This window comes from Bombina bombina, chromosome 1, assembly GCF_027579735.1.
Source record: "Bombina bombina isolate aBomBom1 chromosome 1, aBomBom1.pri, whole genome shotgun sequence".
NCBI lineage: Eukaryota > Metazoa > Chordata > Amphibia > Anura > Bombinatoridae > Bombina > Bombina bombina.
Genome location: NC_069499.1, coordinates 1,240,526,283 through 1,240,551,935, shown reverse-complemented (window position 1 = coordinate 1,240,551,935; position 25,653 = coordinate 1,240,526,283). Strand labels below are relative to the sequence as shown.

The following is a 25,653-nucleotide window of genomic DNA, read 5'->3' as shown; positions in this document are numbered from 1 at the left end:
GGGGGGGGTGCTGAATCCTCGTGGTGAGGCCGCCGCCTAAGGTTCCAGCCGTCCAGATCTGGGTCCAGTTGTCATTAACTCCTCAAGTTTGGTATCTTTCTGTTCCACAGTTTGTGGACCGTTCAAATTTTCAATTAGTTTTAGCTGAGATTGCAGGATGAGCCCAGTAACCGGCGGGTTAGGGAAATCAAACTCAGAGCCACAGATATTGCGACCTAGCATGGCCGCTGCCTAGACACGCCCCCGTAATATAGTTAATTTAATTGCTAGTTTAATGTAATTTTAGTATAATAGTTAGGGTAGGTTAATTAATAGTTTAATATAGTTTCTTTAAATTCTACAGGTAAGCTTTAATTTATTATAAGATAGGGATGTTTAATTTTAATGTAAGGTTAGCGGGTTGTTAGGTTTAGGGGTTCATAGCTTAATTTAGTTTATGGCTATGTGGGGGGCTGGCGGTTTAGGGGTTAATAGGTTTAATTAATGGTAGTGATGTGGGAGGCCAGAGGTTTAGGGGTTAATAACTTTATTTAGTGGCGGGGTCCAGGAGCGGCGGGATAGGGGTTAGTATAGTGGCGGCATTTAGTGACAGGGTATAAATAAAGTTGGTAAAAAGCTGAATAGCAGTGAGATCGATGACTGCTAGTTAACAGTCCGATGCTCATTGCCCCGTACTTGGAGCACGGCTTTTTTGCTAGTTTAACGTAATTTTAGTATAATAGTTAGGGTAGGTTAATTAATAGTTTAATATAGTTTCTTTTAATTCCACAGGTAAGTTTTAATTTATTATAAGATAGGGATGTTGTAATTTTAATGTTAAGTTAGCGAGTTGTTAGGTTTAGGGGTTAATAGTTTAATTTAGTTTATGGCGATGTGGGGGGCTGGTGGTTTAGGGGTTAATAGGTTTAGTTAACGGTAGTGATGTGGGAGGCCAGAGGTTTAGGGGTTAATAACTTTATTTAGTGGCGGCGGGGTCCGGGAGCGGTGGAATAGGGGTTAATAACTTTATTTAGTGGTGGCGGGGTCCAGGAGCGGCGGAATAGGGGTTAATAACTTTATTTAGTGTCGGTGGGGTCCGGGAGCGGCGGGATAGGGGTTAATATAGTGACGGCGTTTAGTGACAGGGTATAAATAAAGTTGGTAAAAAGCCAAATAGCAGCGAGATCGATGACTGCTAGTTAACAACAGTCTGATGCTCATTGCCCCGTACTTGGTGCGCAGCTTTTTGTCTGCTTTTTTTATAAATATGGAGATGGTATTCAGGTCTGTGGCCGCAATGTTAGGTGAGCATGGTGCCGGCGAATGCAGCATAGTTGAGGCTTTGATAAATATCCCCCCTGGAGTCAAGTTGGGACAGTAGAAACTTTGGGGGTTTAGAGTTGGGATTTTTTTGGGGTGATTTTTTTTAGTATAGTTTTTTTTTTTTTTTTTAAAGCCCCAAAGAGTTGAAATAACTTAAGGGCAATGCCATAAAAAAAATGCCCTTCTCAAGGCATATTTTTTAGGGTAGGGTTTTTTTATTTGGGCAAAAGGGATATTGTCACTTTTATGGCACTGCCCTCCCAAAATGCACTTCTAAGGGCTATGCCCAACCAAATGCCCCTTTCAGAGAAATCATTTTTTAGTATAGTTTTTCCAAAATCTTTTTTTTTTCCCCCGACCTTATATTGTAATGTAGGTCTCTGTCCTTCACATCTAGAACTCTGAATAAGATAAACACCCCTCAAGTTAAAATTACCTTTTTTAAAATTATATAAGGGACTCACAGTACTAGCAAGACATCTTAGATAATCTCATTAGACCAGGAAGCTTTAGATCATCAGACACTATGATCAAAGCTTGTCACCATGGAGATTTTTTTAGACCTTATATTTTAATATAGGAGACTCTCCTTCACATACAGAACCCTGTATAGTGAGATAAATATTGCTCAATGTAAAATTATTTGAAGGACCTCACCATACTGGCAAGACTTTTCAGATCATCTTGAATGAGAGGAGAGCTTTAGGTGAGCTAAAGGTTAATTGTCATAGAAAGATGTGTTCCATCCATTACCAGCCTCAACAAATTCCACAAAATATTTTTTTAAAGGGACAATCTACATCAGAATTGTTATTGTTTTAAAAGATAGAAAATCCCTTTATTACCCATTTCCCAGTTATGCATAACCAACACAGTTATATTTATATATTTTTTGCCTCTGTGATTATCTTGTATCTAAACTTCTGCAAACTGCCCCTTTATTTCAGTTCTTTTGACAGACCTGCAGTTTAGCCAATCAGTGATGGCTCCCAGGTAACTTCATGTGCATGAGCACAGTGTTATCTATATGAAACACATGAACTAACACCCTCTAGTGGTGAAAAACCTGTTAAAATGCATTCTTAAGAGGCGGCCTTCAAGGTCTAAGAAATTAGCATATGAACCTCCTAGGTTAAGCTTTCAACCAAGAATACCAAGAGAACAAAGCAAAATTGGTGATAAAAGTAAATTGGAAAATTGTTTAAAATTACATGCTCTATCTGAATCATGAAAGTTTATTTTGGACTAGACTGTACCCTTAAATGTGTATATATATATAATATATATTTTTATTTTTTTCCCCCCTATGGTATGCTTAGATGCAAAATAGTTTCTTAGTATCATCACCATTAAATCTCTGTGGTAGATGGCTGCTATATTCAGAGCTCCTAACTGTCCTTTATGTTGCTATATGGTCGGTTTGGGAGCTCTGCCTCATGTTTCATGTACAGCTCTCCCAATCATTATAAATATCTGTTTTATCATGGACCACCAAGCCACACCTCAGATTCTCCCCTTCCCTATCCATATAACACCAAGTTCTGCCCACTTCTCACCCATACTTCACCACTAACCAGATTTGACCCTGCCCTTGGGTTGCTGCAACTCCATTCACACATCCCCTATATCTCAGTTAGTTTCTGGACATTGTTAGAAGGTCTGGGTATTTGCAGTGGCTGTAGGGCCCTTCACATTATGGCTAATGCTACCGTTAAGTGATTCTGTTTATTTCTTACATAAATTACATAAAGCTACCCTATATGTTACTGAGATACAGGGGATAATCACTACTGCATGTATTAATGGCACAAAAGGTTTAAATAGTACTCCAAGTATTAATCACAAAAAAAACTTAGACTACTGCAGTATGTGTTACTGATATGTAGGTTAAATCAATGTTCTGTATATGTTTGTAAAATGGGTTTAAACCACTGGTTGCTTAAAACATTACTATATGTGTTATTGGTGATACTGCTACAAGTGGGTTAAACCATTAAATATCAGTTATTAGAAAAATGGTTAATTCTTTACTATAAGTTCTGTCATGGTGGTACAATCAGTGGTCATGCGTGTAAGCATGTGTATTAGTGATAACTCATATGGGTCAAACAACTGCCAAGTTTTGTATCCAATACATATATAGAATTGGGGCAGTGCATAAAGCAGAGATTCAGCAGAGCCTAGGAGTGTTGGACAGAGCATAAAATGGGGTTTTGGGTTGGGGGCATTTTTTATGGCCATCAAACACACACACACACTAACCACAAGTACAAACACTTCACACATATTAACGTACACATACACACACACACACACACACTATACACGTACAAACACTTCACACATATGAACGTACACATACACACACACACACACACACTAGACACACGTACAAACACTTCACACATATGAACGTACACATACACACACGACACAGGTACAAATACTTCACACATATGAATGTACACATACACACACACACACACACACACACACACACTAGACACACGTACAAACACTTCACACATATGAACGTACACATACACACACGACACAGGTACAAATACTTCACACATATGAATGTACACATACACACACACTCACACACTAGACACACGTACAAACACTTCACACATATGAACGTACACATACACACACACAAACACTAGACACACGTACAAACACTTTACACATATAAACGTACACACACTACACACGTACAAACACTACACACATACAGTACGAACGTACACATACACACACACACTACACACGTACAAACACTACACACATATGAATATACATACACACATACACACACTAAACACATGTAGAAACACTTCACACATATAAACATACACACACACACACTAGACACATGTACAATCACTTCACACATATGAACGTACACATACACACACTACACATTTACAAACACCACACACATATGAACGTACACATACACACAAATAAACAAACATTCACACATACAAACACCACACACATATGAACGTACACATACACACAAATGAACAAACATTCACACATACAAACACACACACATTTACAAACACTACACACATACGTACACAGACTACACACACATAAACATTCTCAAATACACACACAAACACAACCTTTCAATGATCAATCATTTTGCAGGTGTGACTGTTTAACTATGTTTTACTGGAGATTCTTTTTCTTTGAAGCTATGAATAAACTGACAAATACCATCATCTTCATCTTTAGAATCAGGGTGTGGTACAAACAGAGGTTCTGCAGGCCACGACATATCCTCACTCCAGCTCTTCATGGTCTTTGTCACAGTGTCAAACTTCACTATCTGTAGGTATAAACAAAGACTCTTTATTATGATCCACCCAACAGTGTTATTATTGGCTTAGTGTGATTTTCTTTTTGTTACTTAGAAATAACCCTTAAAGGGACATGAAACCCAAACATTTTCTTTCATGATTTAGATAGAGAATACAATTTTGAAAAAGTTTCCAATTTACTTCTATTATCAAATTTATTTCATTCAGTCATGTTATTATTTATTGAGGAGATACCTAGGTGGGTAGCGTGCACATTCCTGAAGCACTACATGACAGGAAATAGTGCTGCCATCTAGTGCTCCTGCTAATGTATAACATTGTTGCAAAACCGCTGCAATATACGGCTGCAGACACGTGCACACTCTTGAGCTTACAGTTCTGCTTTTCAAATAAGGATAACAAGAAAACAAAGAATGTTCTATCTAAATCATGAAAAAAAAAAAAAAGGGTTTTATGTCCCTTTAAAGGAACACTGCTGTCACATAAAAACAAAACATTATATTATATAAAATATCCAAAAATATTTATTTTATGTGTTTATCCTACCAAAGTATCTGCTTAATTAAAAGAGAATTTCTAGTTTGTAATATAGTGCTATGTGTTTTTCAACAGTGCAGTGAGTAGCCATGGCTATATGTGAGAAAGCCAAGCACTAATATGTACTATGTGGGATGGGCCATAATATTAAATGCATTTGTATGTTTGCTTTTCTGAAGGGTTTATTTCTATATATAAAATTATAGATATGAACCCTCCACCATGTTATGAAAATATAAAGTAAATAACATACAGTACATTTTTAGTAAACTTTAAAATAAAAACTTAAAATAATAGATTTATTGTAGGTCTCACATCATTCTCAGTGTACTCCAGTACAAACACTGGCAATGCAAGGTTACATAGTTGGAGAAAATGTTAACCTCACACAATTATGATGTTACTGGCATGAAGTACTCTTTTACTGAATGCCAACTATAAAAACATACGGACAGTCTCTGTTTTCTAGATACTGCTTCCTAATATTCTTGCTTAAAGGGACAGTCAATACCAGAATTTTTGTTGTTTAAAAAGATAGATAATCCCTTTATTACCCATTCCCCAGTTTTGCACAACCAACACAATTATATTAATATACTTTTTACCTCTGTAATTATCTTGTATCTAAGCTTCTGCTGACTGCCCCTTATTTCACTTCTTTTGACAGACATGCAGTTTAGCCAGTCAGTGCTCAGTCCTAGGTCACTTTACGTGCATGAGCTCAATGTTATCTATATGAAACATGTGAACTAATGCCCTCTAGTGGTCAAAATGTATTCAGATTAGAGGCAGTCTTCAAGGTCTAAGAAATTAGCATATGAACCTCCTAGTTTTAGCTTTCAACTAAGAATACCAAGAGAACAAAGCAAAATTGGTGATAAAAGTAAATTGGGAAGTTGTTTAAAATTGCATGCCCTATTTAAATCATGAAAGTTTTTTTTGGACTTGACTGTCCCTTTAAAAGGACATTCAATGATTTAAGATTGTAATAAAAAAGCTTTCATTATATATATATATATATATATATATTAAAAAATAACAAAATTTATGCTTACCTGATAAATTTCTTTCTTTCTTGACATGGTGAGTCCATGGACCATCATCAATTATTGTGCCTGAGGTTTATATAAAAAACCGGTCTGAAAAACAGGGAGGGCCATGGACTCACTGTGTCAAGAAATAAATAAATTTATCAGGTAAGCATAAATTTTGTCTTCTTTCTAATGACACGATGAGTCCACAGATCATCATCAATTACTGTTGGGAATCAATACCCAAACAGAAGGCACCACTGCTTGCAGAACCTTTCTCCCAAAGGAAACCTCAGCCGAGGCAAAAATAACAATTTTACAGAATTAAGAAAAAAAAAATTCTACAGAGGCCTCGATCTTAAAGACACAAGAAGAAGACACCTCCCTAGAGGGGAGAGCTGAAAGTCTCACAGGAAGCTGCTGACCAGCAGACTCATAAACCCTACTATCAACTCTCCTCAACCAGAGAGAAAAAGTAGTGACAGAGTTCTGACGAGGTCCTTGTAGCAATAGATTAAAATTAAGGCCCTGCACAAAGACAAAGTTGTGCAACAGGCATTCTTAATGAGAAGAAGGATTAGGACAGAAAGAAGAAACAACAATTTCCTGATTAAAATTTCTGTATGAAACAACCTTAAGATAAGATCAAACTTAGTACGAAAAAAACGCCTTATCTGTCCGAAATAGGTGATAAGGAGAAAAGTACTGCAAGCTGAGAGTTCGGAATCCTCTGAACAGAAGATATAATATAAGAAATTTCTATGGAACGCATAGGATCAAATGGAGTTTGATGTAAACCTTTGAAAACCAAGGTTAAAGCTCCCAAGAGGAAAAACTGACTTAAACACAGGCCTGATTCTGACCAGGGCCTGATAAGGATTGTGAATCCGGCACGTCCACCAGATGCTTGAGCAGCAGAATGAACAGAGCAGAAACTGACCCCTGAGGGTACTAATAGATAACCCCTTCTCAAGGCCTTTCTGGAGAAAGATAAGATCCTTGGGATCCTAAATATAGTGTTATGCCCCCATCGGAACTTGAACTCAGGTCTCTCAGGTTGTATTTCAGTGACTTTTCATGGAGCCACCAGAGGCTTTTTGTCTTATAGAAGTCTTTCTAGTGATAGACCAATTCAGAAAACCCACACTTAGTTATTCAGCTCCAAACAGTCAGCTTCAGAGAGACAATATTTGGATGAAGGAAAGAACCCTGAGTCAGAAGATCCTTCCGCAGTGGAAAATTCCATGGAGGTATAGGCGACATCTCTACTAGATCTGCCTACCAGATCCTGCGAGACTACGCAGGAACTATTAGGAACACCAATGCTCTCTCCTACCTGATCCGAGCAATGACTAGCGGAAGGAGAACAAACAGAGGAAAGGATATGCCCACCTGCAGTTCCAAGGAACTGCCAGAGCATCCATAAGAAGGACCTGAAGTTTTCGAGACCTCAAACCAACTAGGAAACTTGGAGTTCTGACGAGATGCCATCAGAACCAATACTGATAACCCCCATTTGGTTATTACCTAGAGAACTCTCCCAGATGGAGTTCCCACTCCCCGTGATGGGAAGTCTGTATGCTCAGATATCCACTTCTCAATTGTCCACTCCAGAAATGTGGATAGTAGACAGACAGAAACTGTTACCATCATGACAAGGGAACTCAGAATTCCACAGAGGCTATGTTGACTGACTAGAACTAGATAAACTGGGCTATGGACAGCTGAAGCCAAACCCTCAGAGAATTGAAAACTACTCTCAACTCCAAATGATGGAGGGGAAAAAGGACTTCTCCCAGTCCTCCCCAGCCCAACAGGTTGGTGCTCGTGGTCACAAACGTCCAGGAAAGTCTCTGACTTGTTAGACCGAAGTTCCTGATAAAAACACCACGGGGAGAGACTCTTGTCGACTGAACTTCTATGAGACAATCCATATAATCTTCATTCCACAGTCTGAGCAATAGACTGAAGAGAGAAGCAAAATAAGAGATTTTCTCTTTCCTGACCTCCATCAGGTAGAATTTCATTGAAAAGTAACAAAAAGTAAACTACCCTTGTAGTTGGAACAAAGGAGCCCTATTCCAGGTCCCCTTACATTTGTGGAATGAAGAAGTCAACAAAACCTCTGAATGAGATTTTGCTTGTAGAAAGATGTCATCTGACCGAATCGCGGTCCAGAAAACTAAAAAACTCTGGGAGCTGTGGCAAAGCCATTGTTGAACCACAAACTGAAAAAGTTAGTCAGAAAAGGCAAAACTCAGATTCTGAGAAGATCCCCTTGAATGGGAACCTGAGGGTACGCACCCTTTAGGTCTAAGGATGATAAAACCTGCCCCTCTTGCACCAAGGAAGAATGGAGCAATAGTCTCCATCTTGAAGGACGTATAAATAGTCTGCTAAAGAATGTAAGCTGTCACCAGAAGCACATTCCAGATGAGAAAGCAGTAGCTTTACTTGGGTTCGAATCCACAACCTACTGCTTCAGAAGCAGAGTAGCTAACCACTACGCCTCATCTCCCCTTGGGAAATAACTAAACCCTGTTCCTTAACTAGAACTGGAACAATCACTCCCTGAGAGGGAGACCCTGAACATATTTCTAGAATGCCTCTCTTCTTATCCAGGCTACAGCTAATCCTGAGAGATGTAACCTGCTCCTGAGAGCAACTGGTTGAATATCAATTGATAATCCAGGAAAACTAAATCTATGGCCCCTTAGTAATCTAGGGCATTTCATATACATCTCGTATATACTGCCCCCTGCTGGATGAGAATTAGCTACGGCTTCCTTAATTACGTCCCCCTGATCCAGACTGAGTGGGTATCCAAGAGGACTTGAATTGCTCCTGCTTGGGAGACAAAGGGAAAGAGCCACAGAATCAAAGATTGGCCTAACAGCCTTTCTGTCCTGGATCTCTACATGGAGTCCTCCAGATTGGAATCAAACAAGGCATCGCACCCAGTGGATGCCACCCTAGTCCATAAGAAACTTTAACCTTAAAAGAGCATCTATCCTTTTATATGGATCGAAAATCTCTTAACCAGAATAGCAATTTTAATAAAAACCACAGATTATGCTGAGCAGAAGCTCTGTACTGTATTAGAACCTGTGTCTCCTGGTTTAAGCCACCATGATATTTAAAGGAGACAGCTTCTGACAGACAGGAGATGGGGACAAAGGGCTCCTTGCCCATACCTGAGAAATTTTTCCGAGCATGGTACGAGAATAGGAAAATGTTTCATAGACAAATCCTAGTATATATAAAAGTAACTAGATTCTTGAAGATCGACAACAACAGGGAGTCAAAGTCTACCAGGTGGCCCATCCCACCTAAATAATACCCAAAAAGTATTCAGGCTTGAAGCTGAAGGAAACTACTTCAGCATCAGATGAAGGAATTAGACTTAACCCTTAGATGCTACCGCCTATCCCTATCAGACTATAAGGAGGGCAATACGTGTATTAAGCAGATCAGAAACCTTCTGATTCATCAACTGTCCTCTTGCGATTTCCCTTTAGGATAGGAAAGGCAGATAATGCCACAGATACCAGAAGACACCTGGGCAGACTATTCTGCAAGAAAATAACTCCTCCAGGAGATTCAGAGGAACCGCAGGGCACTGCATGAGACGCCAGAAAAAAGGCTTGGGACGTTTGAGGAGAAAGCTGTGGCAAAGCCCAAACAGCATCATCCAGGGACACATGAGGCTAAAATAACTTATTTTAAAAATATTTTGAAATATATAAAAATATAAAATGACACTGTCACTTTAAGAGTATAGAAACTTGCTTAAAAACAAATTTTATATATATATATATATATATATATATATATATATATATATATATGTATATATATTTATAGTTAGGAACATATCTCTGTTCCATTATTTAGCAAAAGAAAATTATTTATTGGGCTTATGGAATATTTCCTTGAGTGAACGAATCTAACCTAAACCAAGGTATATGAATGTGTAACTTGTGAAACAAGCATAATGCTGCCCAATCCCACTGCAGGCATAAGTATTTTGGCACTGGGATGTTTAAATACATGGTTTGGAAATAAAAGCATGAATATTCCCCAAGCTCTGATAATACTAGCAAGACTTACATAAATCTAACAAGAGAGGATTATGTGAAACTTATCTCTATACAATCCTTGCCGTTTGTAGAACTACAGAGGTAGAGACTGATTAGGGAAACAACGTATTTGCTAGACACCAGCTCACAGAACTATCCTTCTAAGACCCCAGAGCTGTTCAGGATAGTAACGCTGCTCTGTTTTCAGTTGGAGAACAAGGCGGGGTTATCACAACTGAATTCACAGTCCAAGATGGCGCTTCTCCGTACTCGAAAAGAAGGAGGCGGGGACACGAAAACAGCATGGAGATGAAGCGCGCAAACATCGCGCTTCATCCCGCCGCACCAACACACTGACAACAGTCTAATACATGATAGTCAATACACGGTACATAGAGCCCTTCCGCTCCTAAAATACCCCAAAACTCAGAGCAATTTGTGCCTCTCATATCCTCAGCGAGAGAAATATGAGTGCATGGTCCCTGTTAAAACAACCAATAGGACTTCCAAGAGAGACACCACTGCATTCCCGGACCATCACAGCTATGCAGCCCCTAAGAATTGGCGCCATACTTGTTACTCCCCTGACCTAGTCATTTTAGAACATTCGGTCATTAAAAAGGGAGGCTGTCTAAATAGTAAAGAACTAAAAATTAGATCTGAGCCCCAATATATGTAAACCCCTTCCTCTGCTATGAAAGGGATTAACCCCTAAGTCTCCAAGTCTCATGGCTAATGTGCCTGCATACTGCCTAAGCATCCATAAGGATATGTCCCACTAAAAGCAGAGGGTCCTTATCCCCTTCACTGCCAACCTTCTAGCCCCAAGAAAAACAAAGTCACTTAGCTGCATTTTAGCCGTCCGGCAGTCAGACGACTCACAAAGTATGAGAGGATGCCGCTCCTCACAGAGACCTGTGTAAAAAAGAAAGACAGAGTAAACCTACTCAGGCTTTCTATACCAGGGCAGCAACATGTTAGGAAAACCCAGCAAAGCACACTTTACAAGTTCCTAACCGCTCTAAAGCCACCACAGCCCTGCTGAAGAGACTAATGTGGAGTACAGCTATACCCATTGTGATAGAAGATCAGAGAAATCCTGCCCTGACTTAAAAAAATAAATAAATCTTGATTGAAGAAATTACTTCACCTCCTCCTTGCACTAGAGGCAAAGAGAATGACTGGGGTTTGTGGGAAGGGAAGTGATACGTAACAGCTCTGCTGTGGTGCTCTTTGCCTCCTCCTGCTGGCCAGGAATGATATTCCCAACAGTAATTGATGATGATCCGTGGACTCACCGTGTCATTAGAAATAAATATATATTTATAATTTGCAATATACGTTCATTATTTATTTTATTCCCTTTTCCTGTAATTCAGGGCTGTCAGTTTCCGTGAGAATTAGAAGTGCAGACTAGACATGAGTATAACTTTGTTATTTGTTTTACAAACCAATAAGATAATTATATTTTGTTTCTGGTGTTCTGTTATTTTGAAAACCGTATATATAAGAATTGAAGTGCAACTCAAAATATCTATGAAAATAAAGATATGTTGTGTGTGCACTTCTGTTCTAATATATCCGGTGTCTGAACTCTCTGAACTCCAGAAACATAGGGTAGGTTCTGTATTAATGACTAATGAATTATGAAATTATGCACAGGTTTCAACATGGCAATGCATGCTCATTACTCTATGGAGAATAAACATTTATATTAGATTTCTTCACCATTTAACAACTACAATTTATATATATATTTATATATCTAAATTTAAGTTGTTTAAATGTTGAAGAAATCTAATATATATATATATATATATATATATATATGTATATATTTGTGTATATATATATATATATATATATATATATATATATATATATATATATATATATATATATATATATATATATATATATATATATATATATATATATGAATTATATATATATATATATATACACACCCGATTTATAGGGTATATATAATACAATAATATATAAAATAGGGGCGCTATCTATATATGCCAAATATCTAAATATACCAAGATAGTGATATCACAGTTCACAGTATATTACATTTACATAGGCATACACACATATATGTAGATGGTTACAGAATAAAAAAAGAAAAAAGAACCTGTATAGTTGATAATATCAAAATAAACAGATCAGAGTCCAAATAAACTCTAACAAAATCCCCAATGGCTATAGGGGTGTGTAAGGCAGCTCTCCTCGATGTACAAGGCCGTCCACAACGAATCAATCTATAAAGAAGCAGAGAAGGCGCCACATAGCATAATTCCGTATGGTATACCAAATATTATATTGCAGCTCAATTGCACTCACGTGTAGGAAAGCACCAAGATGTGGTGCTGGCTAGGCAGACCGGAACCTCAGAGTTGCCCGGTAAACTCTCCTCTCAGGCTAAAGCTTCCAGCAGCCAGGTTAGTAGTCACCAACAAAGGTAAGGTGTGTGGGTGTCAGGAAGGCCCTTTGATTCCTCAGGGAATTGGAGGCTTACTCCAAGCAGGGATATCCAAATAAATAGCAAAGTAGCAAGTATGTATCAATAAAAGTGTTTATTATAACACATTAAAACCACAGCTACGCGTTTCTCAGTATCATGTACTGTTTCCTCAGGCTGAATAAAACTATACAAATCTTGCTACTTAATATACCCTATACTAACCAATAAAAATGGCTGTTTAACAAACACACCCTGGTTTCTCTTAATTGGTCACATGATTGCCAGGTGTTTGTAAATAACGTTCATGTCACATTTAAATTAATACAATACTGTTTCCTGCATACATCTAAACATCATATACAGCAAAATTCATTGTACATTTGTTTATAAACAATTTCTAACACATTTAAAAGTGTATGTAGAAATATTCAGGCAATTTAATATACATTTAGTAACCAGTGAAAAACAGTATCATTATTAATATTCAGATCCGATCCCCATTGTTAGGTCAATCCTCATATACATTTAGTAACCAATAAAGAACAAAATCATTATTTATATTCAAATCCGATCCCTATTATTGGATCAATCCTTATCCTACCTTTTGTATCTAAATTCACTTATCCTCTGTGATCGCGCTCTCATGCGTCTTTACATAATTATAAGTCCTGCGCGTCTCAAATCTAAAATCTAAATTTAGCTTCCATCTCCCAATGTTGCTGAAAGCTTGCATCTATTATTTCGTGAATTTGTTTCTACATAGTTTCATCGTACAAAGTATAAGTATACGGTGACTATGTTATTGTATGTCAGGTAATCAAACCTTTTCCTGCACACTGACGTGTCTGTTTTTCATTGGTATTACCAAGGACAACGTCTCCGGTGGGTGTGTGCTGTTAAATACTTCTTATTGGTGTTACAATGATATGTCGTGTCAAATGGTCATAGGAGGATTAACCTATGTTATAACATCACACCTCCTTTGTGTTTATGTTTGGTTGAAGCTACGGCAACATCGTAAGATTGTTTTGATAGGTGTGATAGCTGATGTATAAACAAAGTAGACGCTAACTATCAGAACCGATGCGCTAGACACATATCTATTACTATCATTGTTATTAATTCTACATCGAGTGTGCATTTAAATACCACACTATAGATCGTTGGATGGCCTCTATCTTCACTTATGAATTCTACTACCCTAGTGACGTGTACATATGAGTTTCCTAAATGTGAGCTAATTTTTCACATCTCAGACAAAATAAAATAAAAATACAAAATACTAATATAAATACATCATAAGGTGTGGCAATGTGAAATTCAGTGATATGATATATTATAGTACTGAGTGTGAGTTGTGCAACGTAATTAGTTATTTGGTTTCATACCCTTAAGTTTAATCTATTTATGTGTATTTATTGGTTATACATAAGTGTTTTATGTGTATGTTTAATATATTATGTAAATAAATTTTAATGTGATTAATATGTATACTAATATATCTGTCCTGAAAGGGTTTTTCAAATAAATTTAAGTGCTCAGTGTCAGTGATATATTATGTGTTTAATTTTGTGAGAATTAATTTAAAGTGTTTGTGAACATCAATTGAATATTCCTGCACATTTAGATATAATATAATCCAATTATGTGTATTATGTTAAAAGGAATAGTATTCTTATACAGTGTTTTATTATGTGCTTAATTAAGTGCAGAAAGCTACTAAATCCATGTTCATATTTAGACCATTGGGATGTAATGTTCCCAATTGGTAAATCCAAAAGGTCTCACGTTGGCGTAATCTATTGAACCTATTATATAAATTTGAGGGGGGGATATATTCTATTGGTACAATGGAGAATATATTAAGGTTCCCCTGATGTACTGAATGACAATGTTTTGGAACACTATGATTTTTCAGTTTGTTTTTCATATTTCTATAGTGTTCATTCCATCTTGTTCTAACTATTCTACAGGTACGCCCTACGTACTGAATTTTACATAGTTGGCATGATAGAAGATATATGACATAAGAAGATGCGCATGTCAAATGATCCTTTATAGAGCATACTGATGAGAGACCCAATACTGAGTAGAAACTTAGAAGAGCAACCAAAATGTATATTTAGACGGGCACCTACATTAAAGAATTTACTGGCCCCTAGTAAGGTGGTAATAAATGCTAAAAACAATAAAAAAGACCAAGCACCTAGGAGAGTCCAAGGATCTCTTACAAACATTAGAAAGAAAGTGAACAATAATAAAAAGAATGGAGTTTTTAAATGTCAATATAAGAGATGCAGAATGTGTGAATTTATGGAAATGGGAACCAGTAATTTTACATCATATACTACGGGGATTAGTTTCTCTATAAAGGATCATTTGACATGCGCATCTTCTTATGTCATATATCTTCTATCATGCCAACTATGTAAAATTCAGTACGTAGGGCGTACCTGTAGAATAGTTAGAACAAGATGGAATGAACACTATAGAAATATGAAAAACAAACTGAAAAATCATAGTGTTCCAAAACATTGTCATTCAGTACATCAGGGGAACCTTAATATATTCTCCATTGTACCAATAGAATATATCCCCCCCTCAAATTTATATAATAGGTTCAATAGATTACGCCAACGTGAGACCTTTTGGATTTACCAATTGGGAACATTACATCCCAATGGTCTAAATATGAACATGGATTTAGTAGCTTTCTGCACTTAATTAAGCACATAATAAAACACTGTATAAGAATACTATTCCTTTTAACATAATACACATAATTGGATTATATTATATCTAAATGTGCAGGAATATTCAATTGATGTTCACAAACACTTTAAATTAATTCTCACAAAATTAAACACATAATATATCACTGACACTGAGCACTTAAATTTATTTGAAAAACCCTTTCAGGACAGATATATTAGTATACATATTAATCACATTAAAATTTATTTACATAATATATTAAACATACACATAAAACACTTATGTATAACCAATAAATACACATAAATAGATTAAACTTAAGGGTATGAAACCAAATAACTAATTACGTTGCACAACTCACACTCAGTACTATAATATATCATATCACTGAATTTCACATTGCCACACCTTATGATGTATTTATATTAGTATTTTGTATTTTTATTTTATTTTGTCTGAGATGTGAAAAATTAGCTCACATTTAGGAAACTCATATGTACACGTCACTAGGGTAGTAGAATTCATAAGTGAAGATAGAGGCCATCCAACGATCTATAGTGTGGTATTTAAATGCACACTCGATGTAGAATTAATAACAATGATAGTAATAGATATGTGTCTAGCGCATCGGTTCTGATAGTTAGCGTCTACTTTGTTTATACATCAGCTATCACACCTATCAAAACAATCTTACGATGTTGCCGTAGCTTCAACCAAACATAAACACAAAGGAGGTGTGATGTTATAACATAGGTTAATCCTCCTATGACCATTTGACACGACATATCATTGTAACACCAATAAGAAGTATTTAACAGCACACACCCACCGGAGACGTTGTCCTTGGTAATACCAATGAAAAACAGACACGTCAGTGTGCAGGAAAAGGTTTGATTACCTGACATACAATAACATAGTCACCGTATACTTATACTTTGTACGATGAAACTATGTAGAAACAAATTCACGAAATAATAGATGCAAGCTTTCAGCAACATTGGGAGATGGAAGCTAAATTTAGATTTTAGATTTGAGACGCGCAGGACTTATAATTATGTAAAGACGCATGAGAGCGCGATCACAGAGGATAAGTGAATTTAGATACAAAAGGTAGGATAAGGATTGATCCAATAATAGGGATCGGATTTGAATATAAATAATGATTTTGTTCTTTATTGGTTACTAAATGTATATGAGGATTGACCTAACAATGGGGATCGGATCTGAATATTAATAATGATACTGTTTTTCACTGGTTACTAAATGTATATTAAATTGCCTGAATATTTCTACATACACTTTTAAATGTGTTAGAAATTGTTTATAAACAAATGTACAATGAATTTTGCTGTATATGATGTTTAGATGTATGCAGGAAACAGTATTGTATTAATTTAAATGTGACATGAACGTTATTTACAAACACCTGGCAATCATGTGACCAATTAAGAGAAACCAGGGTGTGTTTGTTAAACAGCCATTTTTATTGGTTAGTATAGGGTATATTAAGTAGCAAGATTTGTATAGTTTTATTCAGCCTGAGGAAACAGTACATGATACTGAGAAACGCGTAGCTGTGGTTTTAATGTGTTATAATAAACACTTTTATTGATACATACTTGCTACTTTGCTATTTATTTGGATATCCCTGCTTGGAGTAAGCCTCCAATTCCCTGAGGAATCAAAGGGCCTTCCTGACACCCACACACCTTACCTTTGTTGGTGACTACTAACCTGGCTGCTGGAAGCTTTAGCCTGAGAGGAGAGTTTACCGGGCAACTCTGAGGTTCCGGTCTGCCTAGCCAGCACCACATCTTGGTGCTTTCCTACACGTGAGTGCAATTGAGCTGCAATATAATATTTGGTATACCATACGGAATTATGCTATGTGGCGCCTTCTCTGCTTCTTTATAGTTTTATATATATATATATATATATATATATATATATATATGCATTATTATTTTCATGGTGATTTATGAATAAATCATTATGTCTAACATTTATTTAGTATGTTATGTTCCTTAAATCAGTTAAATAATATTATCAAGAAACTAAAGCTGATATTGATTTAAAATGTAAATGTCTTTAAAAATAATTGACCTTGAAAGTAGATGTTTCTACTATAACAGGGTCTAATTGTACAGCTACAGTTTATGTTTTACCAGCTTCCATTACACGTCTTGGTCTTGATGGGCTTGTGAATGATTTATGCAATCAATTGAGATTTGGCAGGTAGTCTGGCAGGTAGTTTTGCATTTCTATATTTCTTAAAATCTAATATGTTTGTATGTGTGTGTGTGTATGTATATATATATATATATATATATACAGGGTTTTTTTCTTGGAGTACTCACCAGTACTGAGTACCCCCACCTCTGCCAACTCATAACAGGTAATATTTGCAATCATCATGTAAATACAAGAGGGGGCTGCAAAATACAGCCAATAGAATGAGAATTAGCCAATAGAATGAGAGCTGCTTAAATCCTATTGGCTGATTTGAATAGCCAATTGGATTTTAGCAGCCCTATTTCCTATTGGCTGATTCAATTTTTTCAGCCAATAGGAATGCAAGGGATGTCATCTTAAATCGCGTCCTTTGCAATGAAGCTTCAGTTTACGGCGGCCGTAAGAAGAGGATGTCTTCAGGATTGACCTGCTCCGCACCGGCTGGATGAAGATCGAAGAGGCCGCCTTGATGAAGACTTCTTGCCACATGGATGAGGACTTCGCCGGCTGGATGAAGATAGAAGAGTCCGTCTGGATGAAGAAATCTTGCTGCATGGATGAGGACTTCGCCGGCTGCATGGATCCTTCAATCAGGACTTCAACAACTGTAAGTGGATCGTCTTGGGGTTAGTGTTAGGTTTTTTTAAGGGTTTTTTGGGAGGGTTTTTTTTAGTTTAGGGTCTGGGCAGTAAAAGAGCTAAATGCCCTTTTAAGGGCAATGCCCATACAAATTCCCTTTTCAGGGCAATGGGGAGCTTAGGTTAATGTAGACAGTTTTTTTATTTGGGGGGGTTGGTTGAGTGGTGGGTTTTACTGTTGGGGGGTGTTTGTATTTTTTTTTTAACAGGTAAAAGAGATGATTTCTTTGGGGCAATGCCCCACAAAATGCTCTTTTAAGGGCCATTGGTAGTTTATGGTAGACTAGGTTTTTTTTATTTTGGGTGGGCTTTTCTTATTTTGATACGGCTATTAGATTTGGTGTAATTTTTTTTTTATTATTGATAATTTGTTTGTTATTTTGTGTAATGTATATTTTTAGAGGTGTTTTTTTTAAAAAGTAAAAGAGCTGTTTATCTCAGGGCAATGCCCTACAAAAGGCCCTTTTAAGGGCCCCCCAAAAGGCCCTTTGAAGGGCCCTTGATAGTTTATTCTAGAGTAGGGTTTCCTATTTTTTTTTTTTTCATTTTTTAAGGGTATTATAATAGTATTAATCTTTATTTTATTTTTTTGTAATGGTAAGTTTATTTTATTTTTTGTAATGGTAGTTTTTTTATTGTTGTAATGTTAGGTTTTAGTGTAAGGCAGGTTAGGTTTTATTTCACAGGTAACTTTGTATTTATTTTAACTAGGTAGTTATTAAATAGTTAATAACTATTTACTAACTAGTCTACCTAGTTAAAATAAATACAAACTTACCTGTAGTTAATATTAGTTATATAGTAGCTAGCTTAGGTTTTATTTCACAGGTAAGTATTTCGTTTTAAATAGGTATTATTTAGTTAATAATTGTAAATTTAATTTAGATATAATTTAATTATGTTAAAGTTAGGGGGGTTAGGTTTAGGGTTAGGGCTACCTTTGGGTTAGGGTTACGTTAGGGTTAGGTTTAGGGGTTAATATAGTTTAATTTAGCTTGTTGCGATATGGGGGGCTGGCGGTTTAGGGGTTAATAGGTTTATTTAGTTAATAATTGTAAATTTAATTTAGCTATATTTTTATTATGTTAAAGTTAGGGGGTGTTAGGGTTACGTTAGGGTTGGGTTAGGTTTAGGGGTTAATATAGTTTAATTTAGCTTGTTGCGATGTGGGGGGCTGGCGGTTTAGGGGTTAATAAATGTAGTATAGTAGCGGCGATATCGGGAGCGGCAGATTAGGGGTTAATAACTGTAGGCAAGCGTCGGCAATATCAGGGGCAGCAAATTAGGGGTGTTTAGACTTCGGGTGTTAGGTTTAAACTGTATTTTTACTTCCCCATAGACTTCAATGGGGCTGCGTTACGGAACTTTTGTTTCTGCGATCGCAGGTGGGGTTTTTTGCCGGCTCTCCCCATTGATGTCTATGGGGAAATCTTGCACGAGTACGTCTCAGCAGCACTCTGATTGTGTGCGGTATGGAGCTCAATGCAACCATATTGCACGCAAAAGGCGTATGTTTGAGAACTTGTAATAGCAGCACTATAGGAAATTAAATAACGTAACTTTTGTGGCGTTCGTTAATTTCTCTATAGCGCTCAAAACTCGTAATCTAGCTAATTGTAAATAATGTAGTCTCTTTGCTTTTCTTAAAGTTACTGAGCAGAATATATCAATCAATAATCAATGAGTACCGGCACCTTTTTTTTGAATACCGGGAACCTTTTCTTTTACAAAAAAGCACTGTATATATATATATATATATATATATATATATATACATACATATATATATACACATTTATATTTAACAGACAGGGCTAGTAACCTTTTTCCTCTTGATTAGTAACTTTTCTCCTCTGACAAGTAAACTAAAATTACATTTTCCACCCTGCAATATTTACATGTCATAATAAAACATATAAATGTAACCTAAAGGCAGTTTATACTATTATTAATACTTTTGTACATAGTTTCTATTCATAATTAAAATGCACTTGGGCACATTAAAGTTTTGATCATTATGTCTCTTTGTGGAGAAACTCTGCTATAAACAAACCGTTTTTTGTTTTTTTTTTGTTTATCCAGTTATGTATGCATTCCATATGAATTTAATAACTAAGGGCCTGCTAATCTATAGTCTCTGGGCTGGCGAGATTATTTAAGAATACCCGCCAGTACTTCTTTTTCGCTCTCGCTAAGGGGCGTATGCTGCATTTTTATATTGGTAGAAGATGCATACATTACAAAAGTGCACAATGAAAAACGTAATTTTAAAACATTATACAAAACGAATAAATGAACTATTCACAGATAAATATGCTGGAATGAATTGTATCGTTAAGGTGTATCAAAAATTTTAACAAATTGTTCACCAAAAATCATATTTTATCAAAAACTTAAAATTGTTTCAGTAACGTAGGTGCTAAATCATTATACTGTTAATAACTGACAGCCAGATTACGAGTTTGGCGTTATGAGTGAAAAAGCATTGTTATGGCCCATAACGATGCTTTTTCCCTACCGCTGCTATTACAAGTCTTGTCAGAATAGCTGTACCGCACACTTTTTTGGCCGTCACGCAACATCAGTACCGCACTTTAAAAAAGGGACTTCCATAGCGCCGGTATTACGAGTTTTGTGGTGAGGCCAAAAAGTGAGCAGTACAGCCTAAAATGACAAGATCCGTACCGCCATCTATAGTCAGTAGTTATGAGTTTTACGCTACAAAGCTGTATCATAAAACTAATAACTAAACTGCTACAAAGTACACTAAACACCCATTAACTACCTATTAACCTCTAAACCGAGGGCCTCCTGCATCGCAAACACTAAAATAAAATTATTAACCCCTAATCTGCCGCTCCAGACATCGCCGTCACTTAAAAAAATATATTAACCCCTATTCCGTCGCTTCCCGACATAGTTGCCACAATAATAAACCTAATAACCCCTAAACCGCTGCACTCCCGCATCAAAAACACTATTTAAATATTATTAACCCCTAATCTACTGTCCGCCCACTACGCCGCTAGAATAAAGCTATTAACCCTAAACCTAACCTTAACCCTAACTTAACCCTATGCCTAACACACCCTAACTTAAATATAATTAAAATAAATCTAAATAAAACCTAATATTAATAACTAACTAATTCCTATTTAAAACTAAATACAAACTTACCTGTAAAATAAATAGTTACATTGTATCTATCTTAGGTTTTATTTTTATTTCACAGGTAAGTTTGTATTTATTTTAAATAGGTAGACTAGTTATTAAATAGTTATTAACTATTTACTAGCTACCTAGTTAAAATAAATACAAATTTACCTGTAAAATAAAACCTAACCTGCCTTACACTAAAACCTAACATTACAATAAAATTAAATAAATTAAATTAATAAAATACAATGATCTAAAGTACAAAAAAATAATAAACACTAAATTACACAAAATAAAAAAAAGAAATTATCAAAAATAAAAACGAATCACTCCTAATCTAATAGCCCTATCAAAATAAAAAAGCCCCCTCAAAGTAAAAAAAACCCTAGCCTACACTAAACTGCCAATGGCCCTTAAAAGGACCTTTTGCGGGGCATTGCCACAAAGAAATCAGCTCTTTTACCTGTAAGAAAAAACAGTAAAACCCACCACCCACACAACCAAACCCCCCAAATAAAATCCAATCTAAATTAACCTAAGCTCCCCATTGCCCTGAAAAGGGCATTTGGATGGGCATTGCCCTTAAAAGGGCATTTAGCTCTTTTACATTGCCAAAAACCCTAAGCTAAAAATAAAACCCACCCAATAAACCTTTAATAAAAACACTAACCCCCGACGATCCACTTACAGTTTTTGAAGACCGGACATCCATCCTCATCCAGGCGGCAGAAGTCCTCATCGAAGCCGGCAGAAGTCTTCATCCAAGCAGGCAGAAGTCCTCATTAAAGCCAGCAGAAATCTTCATCCAAGCAGGCAGAAGTCTTCATCCAGATGGCATCTTCTATCTTCATCCATCCGGTGCGGAGTGGGTCCATCTTCAAGACATGCGGCATGGAGCATCCTCTTCTTCCAATGGCTGTTGAAGTATGAAGTTTCCCTTTAAATTATGTCATCCAAGATGCTGTCCCTTACATTCCGATTGGCTGATAGAATTCTATCAGCCAATAGGAATTAAGGGGGAAAAATCCTATTGGCTGTTGCAATCAGCCAATAGGATTGACCTTGCATTCTATTGGCTAATTGGAATAGCCAATAGAATGCAAGCTCAATCCTATTGGCTGATTGGATCACACCGCTTGTATTTGGGTGAAGCATGGAGCTCAACGCAACCATATTGCCCACACAAGCCGTTTTTTGCAAACCTGTAATAGCAGCGCTATGAAAGGTGAGCGGTGAAAATAACTTGCAAGTAATTAGCGAGCCAGCCATAAAGCAAAATTCGTAATCTGGCTATGAGAATATTAGTTCCCTGTATACATATGCAATTCTATATAGGCTCTTATTAGTCCAAATATTTCTAATTATATTATATTATTAAAGGGACAGTCTACCATAGAATTGTTATTGTTTTAAAAGATAGATAATCCCTTTATTACCCATTCCCCAGTTTTGCATAACCAGCACAGTTATATTAAAGGGACAGTCTACACCAGAATTTGTATTGTTTTAAAAGATAGATAATCCCTTTATTACCCATTTCCCAGTTTTGCATAACCCTAACCAACACAGTTATAATAATATACTTTTAACCTCTGTGATTATCTTGTATCTAAGCCTCTGCAAACTGCCCCTTTTTCAGTTCTTTTGACAGACTTGTAGTCTAGCCAATCAGTGCCTGCTCCCAGATTACTTCACGTGCACAATGCACAGTGTTATCTATATGAAATATGTGAACTAACACCCTCTAGTGGTGAAAAACTGTTAAATTGCAATCTGAAAGAGGTGGGCTTCAAGGTCTAAGAAATTAGCATATGAACCTCCTAGGTTAAGCTTTCAACTAAGAATACAAAGAGAACAAAGCAAAATTGGAGATTAAAGTAAATTGGAAAATTGTTTAAAATGACATGCTCTATCTGAATCATGAAAGTTTATTTTGGCCTAGACTGTCCCTTTAATATACTTTTTACCTCTGTGATTACCTTGTATCTAGGAACCTTCTTCCAGCCCCCTGATCACATGTCTGTGACTGTTTATTATCTATTGTCTTAAATTTAGCATTGTTTTGTGCTAAATCTTAAATAACCCCCTGTGCCTGAACACAGTGTTATCTATATCTCCCATGTGTACTTTCTGTCTCTTTGTGTTGAAAAGAGATTTAAAAAGCATGATAAGAGGCAGCCCTCAAAGTCTTAGAAATTAGCATATGAGCCTACCTATGTTTAGTTTAAACTAAGAATACCAAGAGAAAAAAGCAAATTTGATGATAAAAGTAAATTGGAAAGTTGATTAAAATTAAAAGTCCTATCTGAATAATGAAAGTTTAATTTATACTAGACTCTCCCTTTAATTGTGTTTGATTCTGTTTGAAAGGGTGACTAGGGGTGTGATTAACGAATTTCCAAGGATTAAGTTACATTTTTTAGTAGGCTATTCCATATTTTAACTGTATGTGAGATGGTTACGTAAGTTGACCATTTTTCTAGTCCATCCTTCTTAGGGATCCAAAACATCTGATATATAGGATCAAGTTTTATCTTTGAACTTTCCAATTGTATCCAAGCGAGTTCATTATTATTATGGTGTAGTAAGGCAGTTTGTGCTAATCTAGCAGCGTTAAAGTAAACTTGGAGGTCAGGGACTCCCAGTCCTCCAAAATCTCTGCTTTTTAATAGGGTTTTTCTATTAATATTAATTCTTGCTTTTTATATGACCATATAAACTCTAGCATATTTTTAGTAGTTCTTTAATATCTTTACTTGGTACTGTGATAGGAAGTGACCTAAACAGATAAAGCAATTTTGATAGTATTACCATTTTACTGACAACCATCTTATCATAGAATGAGATCTTATATGTGGCTCATATTTTCATTAGTGATGTCCCGAACTGTTCGCCCGCGAACGGTTCACAGAGAACATAGCGCGTTCGCGTTTGTGGGCGAACACATGGCGATGTTCGATCCTCCCCTATGTGTCATCATTGAGGAAACTTTGACCCTTTATGTCACAGCCGTCTGACACATTAGAGCCAATCAACATCAGACACTCCCTCACAGACCCTCCCAGCTACTCGGAATCCGCCATTTTAGACTCATAACGACCTTGCTTTCTTAATGAGAGGATGTGTTGTGTTTTTGCTCCTGACATTAATAGGAAAAACATAGCTAGGCTAGTGTATTTAGTGTCCACTACAGTCCAGAAGGACTCCACTCATCTCTGCTGCAAGCACAGCACCCCAAAAAGCCCTTTTTAGGGCTATATTTCGTGCCGTTTTTTTTTTTTTTCGTTTTTTTTTATTAGCATTTGCCTGGCTTTCAGGCTGTGTGTATAAGGCTCACAGCATATGCTGTGATTACTGCCACCACTGTTATCTCCCTAACAACATTAGTTTAAATTTAACTAACCAAAAATTTTAATTATTTTGCTAGTGTAATTTTTTTTCATTTTCTATCAGGCCTGTGTCACACAGCATATACTCTGGTTCATTGCTCTGTGCCAGCCACCAGTGTTAATATCCGTTTATAACATTATTTTAAATTTAAAAAAAAAATAAAAAAAATATTTTGCTAGTGTAATCTAATTACATTTACTATCAGGCCTGTGTCTGTCAGGCTCACTCAGCATTAATATACCTCATTTTTTCAGTCTTTTGGTTAATTGGTCTGTGCCAGGCAGCCACCCAGCACTCATATCTTCTTCACCTTAATTTAAATATAGAAAAAAAAGTTTAAATTTGTTTGATAGTGTAATCTAATATAATTTTCTATCTGGCCGGTGTGTTTTGCTGACATACAGAGCCTACTGTGTTTACTTGCTGCCCTCCCTAGTCTATGAGCCACAACTCATATGTGTTTAACCTTTTTTTAATTCCCCCCCCCAAAAAATAATTTAAATAATTTTTCTAGTGTAATCTAATAGTATTTTCTATCAGGCGTGTGTGTATCTGACTTACAGAGCCTACTGTTTTTAATAGCTGCCCTTCCAAGGCTTTCAGCCACGACTCATATGTATGTGCTTAACCTTTTTCTTTATATTCCCCCAAAAAAGTCTTTAAATCATTATGCTAGTGTAATCTAATTTTATTTTCTATCAGGCCTGTGTCTAACTGTCTATCTGACTTACACAGCATACTGTTGTTAATTGCTGCCCTACGTAGCAG

The 25,653-nt window shown here is 36.4% G+C and overlaps 1 protein-coding gene across 2 annotated transcripts in view; it reads right to left on the bottom strand.

Annotated features, from left to right (window-relative positions):
* The window catches only part of BCO1 (beta-carotene oxygenase 1), a 228,237-nt gene that overhangs the window by 15,451 nt on the left and 187,133 nt on the right, over positions 1 to 25,653 (bottom strand). For both annotated transcript variants that reach the window (XM_053700662.1, XM_053700667.1), the window contains one exon: positions 4,534 to 4,645. In XM_053700662.1, coding sequence (XP_053556637.1) covers positions 4,534 to 4,645 — 112 coding nt within the window. The remainder of the gene's footprint in view (positions 1 to 4,533; positions 4,646 to 25,653) is intronic.